The sequence below is a fragment of the Netta rufina genome, assembly GCF_964035555.1.
Source record: "Netta rufina genome assembly, chromosome: 7".
In the NCBI taxonomy this organism is placed as follows: Eukaryota; Metazoa; Chordata; class Aves; order Anseriformes; family Anatidae; genus Netta; species Netta rufina.
In genome coordinates, this window is record NC_140130.1 from 34902339 (window position 1) to 34911734 (window position 9396).

Genomic DNA, 9396 nt, shown 5'->3' on the forward strand with positions numbered 1-9396 from the left:
AAAAGGTACGAGGGGATGCGAAGCTACGGCTGGATGTATTTCTCCATGTCGGTACTACGCAGGGACTGGTGCCTGCTTCTCGGTGGGAAAGAATTGACCTAATGCCCCACGGGGTTGCTAATTAAATAGCAAACTCCCAGGTGGAGGAAACCAACGCTTCCAGGTGCTCTCTGAGTGAGATCCCCACTTGTGCATCCCTGCCCAGCACCCACCCACAGCAGTCACTTGAGACCGCAGGGTATTTCTCTTGAGCTGCCGGGGCTGGGAGCCCTGAAACCACTCCGGGGACCTGTGTGGGTCCTTGCAGGGTGACCTCGTGTTACTGAGCCAAGGCTCCTGGCTTTGTGTGGGGGCTGCTTTCCTGGGGAGTCCTCCGAGGGCAGAGCTGCCCCCCAGGTTAAAGGGCAGGAGCCTGGGCGGTGCTCAGACCTGATGTGCACGAGATAGGGGGGTGGGTTGGGAGGAAAGGGGTTTGGGAACTGATGTCTGAAGGGTAAAGGATGTGGAATAGCCTCCTTTTTTGTCTGTTCCTGTTCTGTTATCTAGGGTAGGGGCATAAAATGTGCTCACCCTTCCTTCACCTCCAAAATGTAGGTTGGCAGCAGGCAGACTGCATTCGCTGTATAATTTCATCACCGTAATTTCTTTAGGAGTAAGCCAGGCTCTGATAAACAGCAGTCCTCTCCTTTGGGCTCAGATTTATTTGGGGTGGACATGGGGACAGGCTGAGGGGTTTTACCTTGGGTGCTCCCCCGCTGTGAGGATGCTGCTGGCGGGCTGGGAGCTGTGTCCTTAGGGCAGGAGTGGCCCAGGGGCACTGAGTGCTAGGTCCCTGCATCTTGTCTGTGCAGGGCGATTTGCAGCTTGTACACTCCTTACATTGATTAGATCAGTGCCACGGTGATACCTGCTCTAGATCTCAGTACTCACTTTGCTTCCCAAACCTCCTTGATTGGAGCTGAAACACTGAGCCGAATTATTTCACTCCATGATTTACCTTCCCCTTATCTCTGCTTCCTGACACACTTCCCTTGTCTGGGACTATTCCCGGGTAGAAATGCAGGTGACTGGGAATCTGGAAGTTCTCTTTTTCTTAATTTTTTTTGTCTCATAAGCACCGGAGCAGCTCGGCTGTGTTGGCGATGCGGGGAAGGTCCTGAACTTGTGTAACCTTGTGTCTTGTGTGCAGACTGCAGGGAGATCTTGCTGCCAACCATGACAGATCAGCTCAAGTATCACTTGGAAAGACAAGAAGATCTGGAGGCTTGCTGCCAGCTGCTGAGTAACATCCTGGAAGTGCTCTACAAGAAAGATGTGGTCAGTATCTCGCGCTTCTGCGGTGCTTAGCATCTAAAAGGGGTGGATGGTGGTAGGACCCATTCAGCAGGTAACCCCTCATCACTTCGATGCTTTTTTTTTTTTTCCTCCTTACCAGTCTTTTGGAAGACTTCTTTTTTAGGTATGCAGCGACAGGGATGGGTTGTTTGACATCTTTGGATATTTCTTACTGTATCTGCAGCAGTTCCAGTTACAGAATCCTATTTCTTTTCCAGATACTGGTTGAACAGTGAGTAGGATGCATCCACTTAGGAGATCAACCTCTCACACAGTGTCTAGCCTCTGCCTGCTGGAAAGTATTTGATTCCATCCCCCATCCCCACCAACCCCCAGCAGTCTGGGAAACACACATTTGAGATGTGTTGATGCTGGCCCATGAGGCCAGATACGTGAATTTCTGCTTTTGTTAACACAGAAGCTTGTTTAACTGTTTGAAGTGCTGTTTAGTTTTACACAGCAGGGCTCTCCACCCCGCAAGAAATGACCTGGATTAGCAGGTGGCTGCTTCTGCTTCTGACCCCGCTGGGGTCACCTCCTCACATAACACCTAACATCCTATTTGACTATTTCGAGGGGTTTCTGATTTTATTTTGTTTTATTTATATGATTTCTGATTTAATTTTATTTTTCTTTGGAAGAAGTTCTGTGCCACGACTTCAGAGAGTGGGTGATGCTTAGAGGAGATGCTTAGAGAGTAGGGAGAGCTGAAGGGTGGAGAGGAGCAGGGTCCCGAGGTGCCTTTAGCCCTGAAGATGCTCCTTGTAGCAGAATTGTATGCTTTATCCCAAAGACAGCTCTGTCAGGAGGGGGAAGAAAAACCCATACTGAAGCAGTAGCTGTGTCTGTCTGCACAGGTGATGGATCACTCTTCAAATATGTAAATGCCTTTTCCATATATGCATGTCTGCCTTTGCTAATTAAGCATAATGAGATGATAAGCTGGGGGTTATTATGTGGATCCAAGGGCAAGGAAGAGAATGGCTCATCAGAGTGTTTGTGCTGCAGCCAAGAAGCACCATGAAGATGCTGCTTTATTTAGATAATTATCTGGGAGAAGGCTTCCAAGTGCTGGCTGTAGAATTGTTTCACCTTCCCACCTTCCCCTTTTGAAGTCTGCTCCTTCAGACTAAGGAAAGCTAAGAAATAAATCCATTTATGAAGTATAGGCTGGGAGTGATGTTCATTTATTATGGGTTTTAACTCCTTGTCAGGTTTTTCTTTGGCTTCAGTTCCTGTGTGCAGCATCCTGCATGAAGTTTCTGAACTTTTCTTAAAGGCCAGTTGTGCCAAACACCCTATTTTCAACTCTTCTAATAATAACAGCAGATTACATACAAGACAAAAAATAACTGGACATAATTGACTGAAATCGAAGTTCCTTACTTAAACTTTTCCTTTTTGCTTTTCTTGGTTTCTTTTAATTGAGCTTTTGTAGAATCAGCCCCCAGAACTTGCTAATGACTGTGGACTTATGATGTTGGAAAAATGGCTTAGGAAAATAAAATTAAGTAACTAAGTGTCATGGTTATTGCTGCTAGTTCCAGGGGCTTGCTTTTAATTTAGATAACTCTAACAGCAAAAATAAATTTATCAGGAACATGTATTAATAAGACGTTTCACGGTCTTCTTTAAATCTGAGGCTAATTTTCTGCCTTTGATCAGTAGCAGTTAAGTGCTGCTTTATTTAACTTTCACAAGAAAGGTGGTTTTAAAGGCAAACATAAATATTTGAATTGTATTGGTGTCTCTTGTACCTAGTTACCATTCATTTATTCTTTTTCCCTAGGGGCCAACACAACGCCATGTCCAGATAATCATGGAGAAGCTATTGAGGACAGTAAATAGAACAGTCATTTCCATGGGACGTGATTCGGAGCTCATTGTAAGTGTCTATTGATGAAAACTTAAATACCTTTGTCGCATCTTTGTCAACCGGGCTGTAATAGGATTTAAATCCCAAGTGATCCCAAGCAATCAAATCCTTCTGCAGCTGGCTGTGTGAGCTCGGTAAGCTGGAGAGCATCGCCTTGTCGGTTTTCTGTGGCTTTCATAGGTGGTGGTGGTGGGGGCACTGGTCACATCGGACCAGGGTTTTCATCTTTCTGAGCGGTTGTTATTGTTCTACGTGAATCTGGTTCAGTTCAGTTCAACGCACAGACTTGTTGCTGTCGTTAAGCTCACCTGAAGTCATGAATTTTCCTTAAAAAAAAAAAAAAAAAAAAAAAAGTGTGTATCTGCTAGTCTAATGGGGGAGTCCATTAGCACTTTCTTCTTTTTGATCTCCCCTTTCTTTTCCTGTTTTATTTCTGTGTAATTGCACACGGTGATATTTTACTTCTTATTATAAAGAGGAAAGAACTCTTTGCATCTTCCTTACCTGCTGCCGTCCCGTTTACTTGGCACAGCGATGTTTGCGTCTGCAAGCGTACTGCAATGTTAGTTCTGTCTTCTGTGCTTCACCCACTTTTATCTTCTGTCTTAGCTTTTATCACATTGATTTGCAATCATAGTTTTTGCCATAAAAAGTGATAATGGATCACCAGATCCTTCGCTAGAGCAAAACTCAGTTACAAGTGGCTCTCATTCTTCCAGAATATAAGGTTGGATTCGACTAACAGTGAAAAAATCATAAGATTTATATGTTGTAACTCTGTGTATTACCCCAGAAATTATTAATAATGTGCAGAACAGATTATATTCAAATATCTGTCTGTGCTAGGGCACGAAACTTTCTGCTTTGTCCCCCAGCTGTGAAGTAGGTGTCAGTCTTTTAAGATACACACATGGCAAATTTCTTCGGTGCAGTTCGAGTGTGAATTCAGTATTCTTTTGGTGAACGTTATTTAGATACCGTATCAAAATGTTAATTATCCCTTTTGAACTTAATCAGATTTGAAACTTTCTCCTGTGCGTATTCCAGCTCAGTGTGGTTGTGTCAGAAATACCCGTGGTGGTCGTGAGCACACCGTGAAGTCACTCGATCCGCGCGCGCTGTAATTAGGTGATGGCTATTAACAGGCCCGGGTATTTCAAGGAGTACTCACTGCTAGCTTAAGATTCAGTCCTGTGCTGAAGGAATCCTCCTGTGATCAAACCGGTAGCGATTCATTTCCGTGGTGTCAACAAAGTCGGAGATTAAAATGCAGCCGCTAATTAGCAGGCAGAACCTGACCCCTCTCGGATCAGCACCAGGCAGGAATTATGCATTAACTTTTCCTTTCTCGCCGCTAGAACGGTTTCACCTGGAGTTTGTAGTAGAGAATTAATCACACGGGATGAGGAGAAGGAAGGAGGTTTAAAAATGAGTGATTTTAGAGAGGCACAGTTGAACTAATAACTTCTTTTTGGAAGTAGCAAACTACAGAGCCTGTGTGATTTGCTCCTTGTGTTAGCAGAGCCGTGTTGGTGTCCTGCAGGGAGCACGTCTCCACCCGTTCCCATTCCTATTTCAGTCTCCATCATATTCTTCATCCCTCTGTCTGAGCTGGAGGTGCTCCTGAGCTAGGCTGGGTTGTGCCTTAGTGTAAGGGGAGCACGGGGCACCAAATTTGCTGTTACCGGAGAACATATAATTAGAGCCTACTAAAGACACTGCAAATAATTCAGTAGCTCGCTCTGTGTTACAACATACGGATGGGGTTTTGTACGTGTGATGCTGATACAAGTGTTACCAGGTCAGCTTCCTTTGGAAAAACCTTCCTGAAAGCTGGCTGTGCTGGGTGTACCTGCTTGGAGAAGGTGCTGACCTTCGGTGCAAGGTGGGAGCGCAGCCCCGCGGTGCTGAGCCAGCACCCGTGCAGAAATCCGATGGAGTTTGCCTGTTTTGTGTACAATTTATCGGTATTCCACCTAGGTCCAGGCAATGAGAAAGGAGTTTTGGTAACTCGTACTGTATCTCAATCCAAATGTGGGAGAAGGGGCAGAAACCCTTTAAAGGCTTTCAGTCTTCTGTGAAAGCGGTGACTTTGTGCGCTTGGAAGTTAGCGTTTGTTCCCTCCTTGCCAGATCCAGTGAGGTTTTAAGATTAAAAAACCTCATTTCACCATGTAACTACTTGTTATTTCTGGCGAGATTTTTCTGCAAGTCTCACTGTGGTGATGTTCCTTGCTCCGTTTGCCGAGTGAAGCTGTGCAGGTCGTTCTCAGTGAAGGTGAGATTCAGATACTTTTATTTTTTCTGTGAATTCACCTGCAGCCAGACCACAAAACCTTCCCTTTTGGATGATGCATTGTCAGAAAAAAGTAAATTGAGCAGACTTCCTTGGCTCCTTCTCTAAGTATAACTGAAATAATCTCTTCCCTTGCCCGGCACCGTTTGAGGACCGCTGTGCTCCCAGCTCCTCAGTGTTTTGCAGCCCCCGGTAAACCCAGGTGCTTCAGGTGGCAGATGTATGAATCTGTTCAGTAGACCATCTCGATTCCTCTGTATTGTGGAACAAGTCACATTCCTTGTTTCCAGAGAGAAAATACAGCTGCGATTTAAGAGCAGAGGGGTGGGAAGTGGTTCTGCTCCTGCCAGCCTCTGTCCTTGGGAGCTCTGAAAATCACTTCGCGGTCTGTGGGGAAAAGGCAGCTGAAAACCCACTGTGATACCAGCAGGAAAAAGGCTTCTGTGAATTCTCTTGGGATGTGTGACCAGGTAGGAGAGGACTTGGTGGCTTTACCAGTGAGTGGAATATTTCCCACATCGCTTTTTTTTTTTTTTTTCTTCTATTTTTTTTCCATGAGACATTTTGGGCAAGAATGCAGTGAGACCAACATTGACGAGCTGCAGAAATGATCAGAAAGCTGAGAAGGTGATTCGTGATGTGAGAGCCTCCAGACACCTGAAGTTCAGGGAAGATTTAGGGCTGGAAGAGAATCTCTGTAGGGTGGGAATGACGCCTGTCAGAGGAAGGAAGAGGAGCCGGTGACAGTGCAGGAGACAGAAGTAACAGGTGAAAGACAGTGGTGGATTCTCTGTCTCCTGGCATTTCCAAGGCAGCGTGCCTTCCCAGAAGGAGTTTGTAAGGGAAACTGGAGTAATTGGGGGTCACAAGAGAGAGTTCTGGAGCTTACCTTGTAGATGGGCTGAAGGTAGATGATGTAAATTGTCTTTGCGACCCTGAACTCCGCAGGTTACAATGCACGGCAGTTCCAAACCGTAGGTAGGAAGGGTTCATGAAAACGAATCCATTTGATTTAGAAAAAGTGATCAGCCATTAAAACCCTGAGTGAAATTAACGGCATAGACACCTCTGCGTCTGAGGTAAGAAAAAGCAAACACTTTGTACTGATGGTAGGATTTTCCAGTTTTAATCATGATTTTTTTTTCATGTTATCCTGATTTTTAAGCTATTTTTACAGTGATTTTTTTTTTTTCCTTTAAGAAAACAAGTGATACTTACAGGAGTGGTGTTTCCTAACGGTCCTAAACCAAAGAATGGAGCTGACGCTTCATGGGAATTAGACGGACTTGGAAACTAACAAGGAGTAGAAAATCACTGCGGCATCTATTGGCTAAAAATAATTTTCAGGGAGAAGTGCCTGTAGCAAATCAGTGTGTGAAAGTGCGTGGTGCTCTCAGGGAACTCAGCAAAGCCATGTTACGTGCCACACTGGAAGTGAAGATGCATTTTCTCTGCTGTAACCTCATACCTGCAGTTTATAGGATCCCCTACATTGGGGTGGAGATAAGTGTGACTGACACGAAGCTAACTAAAAGCTCTCCTGAAGCAGGTTCGGCTCTCGGTGCCTAGCCCGAGTGATTCTAAATGCAATACAATATGATACATCTTACACACTTGCAAAAACATTTTATTACAAATTACATTGTATGGTACGATATAACACGGTATGTAATTGTAAGCAAGACTATGTATGTTAGCTTTTCCATCGTTTAAAAAAATGTAAAAAATTAAAAATCTGCAACTTCTTAAGAAAATAGCCTGGACATGTACAGAACACGCCGTGAGAACTTCCACTTTTAGCTCTTTGTGTGTTTCACCAGTGACTTCCCCTCTGACAGTAACTGCTTACAGGATACGGGTCTCCGGATGGGGCAGGAACCGCACAGAAATAGTGGAGTTTGGTGTCAGAGTCCCTGCACACGACAACGTTTAGAATAGATTTATGGGCAGAGCTACTGATGAGGTGACGCTAACGATTCATAATTGATTGCCATTGAGAGATGCTTGGTTTAATTACTGAAACTAAATGGCGTGGTAGCATGTATGAGTCTATAAATTATTACTGCTATTTTGAAATATTAAATATTGTTGTATTTTCTTCTCATGTCCATATTTGATATTTCTTTGTAGGAAAAAAAAATAGATTTTCTTGTTGGGAAATATTTGGGTTTCTAGAACATGTAAGGTGGGCTGCCCTGTAAACAGTTCTATGTAATTAATTAAAAACACTATAAAATACATGGAACACACATTTTTTCCAGATGAAACAATTGCACTTCCTTCCTGGTACACAGGACCAATCACCTTTTCTTAATCCTTCAGCTTTCACAGCCGTATTTTGGGACAGTGTTTGTGTTTGGACAAGAACTCGGAGCCCTCTTGAAGTCACTACAAAGGCGACTTTTTCATTAAAGCACGCCAAAAATAATTTCGAGGTGGACATAAACATCTCCTGCATTTCTGTTCCCTTTTTAACCTCCTTTTCTTATTTTTCCCCAAACCAAATAGCATGTGATCTTCCTTTTTTTTTTTTTTTCTTTTTCAAATTTTATGTCGAGCTAAGAAACGGTGTAAGTGAAAGCGTTTCAAGTTTGCTACTACGTGCAAGCTCCTCTGCTTATGATTACTTTTCTTCCACCCAAAGACTGAAGAATTTGTATCTTAATCCTGCTGCAGGGTGTGCAATTTCAAAACCAACTTAGAGTAACCCAGTTTCGGATACTGTATGATTCAAATGATCCTAACTCCTTAAAAAAAAGAAAAAAAAAATGATATCCCCGGTCCCATGCCACTTCCAGCAGGAGATTTTTTTCCACAAATGGTTATTTTTGGTAGGACTTTAATGACAGTAACAAATACTTAAGGGAAAGGGTTCCAGGTTATAATTCCGAGCAAAATTTTAAGTGTCAAAAAAAAAAAAAAAAGAAATTTGATTCACATTTGTTCCCTAAGTGCATTGGTTAGTAAGTACAATTAGTAGATGTAGGTAGAAACTCTAATGTGGGGGGTTGGGAAACCCATCTGAGAAGCTTGGTAAATAAATAAATAAATAGATTAATAAATAAATAAATAGCTCTTAAAATTGCTGCTTCTTCCAAGCAGGTTTCAAAGCGTAATGCGTGCTATAAAATTTATGGTGCCTTTTGCAGTAATGGAGAGGTTTTCCAAAGATTGCATCAGAAAAAGATCCTACGTTATGGCAAACGCCAGCAATTGGTAGAGCTTGGTATTCTTTTCTGTGTGTTTTGATTTTTTTTTTCCTGTGCCAGAACGTGTCATTTAGACCTTTTGGGTACCAAAAAATGAAAAGTGAGATCTAGGACGGTTTGTCCTGTGGCCTTGACCCTGTCAGCTTGGTGTGGTTAAAGGCTCGTCCTGAATTTGGGAGATTTCTAGCCGCTCGCCTGCTGGAGGAGAGCAGCAGGCTTCTTCTGGTGGTGAGGACACAGCTAGGTTAGAAATGACGGTGCGTTGTCGAAATGTGATAGCTTGGCTGAAGTCTACAACACATGAAGGCAAATATACACACAGTCACGTCTTAGAGAGTATTCATGGTCTCGGACCACATGAAAAATTGTGCTTTGTCCAGGATATATGTGCTGAAAACTGCACTCCCCGATCAACATGGATTTGTAAAACTGAAGACCATTGCAAACGTAAGGCTTGCTCGCTTTTTTTTTTTTTTCCCCTCGTTGTTTAAAAGACGACAAACCAAACCCCCAGAAGGCTTTAAAACAAGAGTGATATTGCGCTGCGCACAGGATGACAGCCTACGACTGACCGGGTTAGAATGTGATGCTCTCAGATCTAAGGGGGGGGGGGGGGGGGAATAGTTTTACTTTCCGTTTTGTACAAATTGCAATTCAGGTTTTACATCCCACATTGGTGAA

At 43.5% G+C, this 9396-nt stretch overlaps 1 protein-coding gene across 2 annotated transcripts in view; it reads left to right on the plus strand.

The window, feature by feature from the left end:
* The window catches only part of DOCK1 (dedicator of cytokinesis 1), a 258125-nt gene that overhangs the window by 67528 nt on the left and 181201 nt on the right, over nt 1–9396 (plus strand). For both annotated transcript variants that reach the window (XM_084289957.1, XM_084289958.1), the window contains exons 26-27: nt 1190–1317; nt 3125–3220. In XM_084289957.1, coding sequence (XP_084146083.1) covers nt 1190–1317; nt 3125–3220 — 224 coding nt within the window. The remainder of the gene's footprint in view (nt 1–1189; nt 1318–3124; nt 3221–9396) is intronic.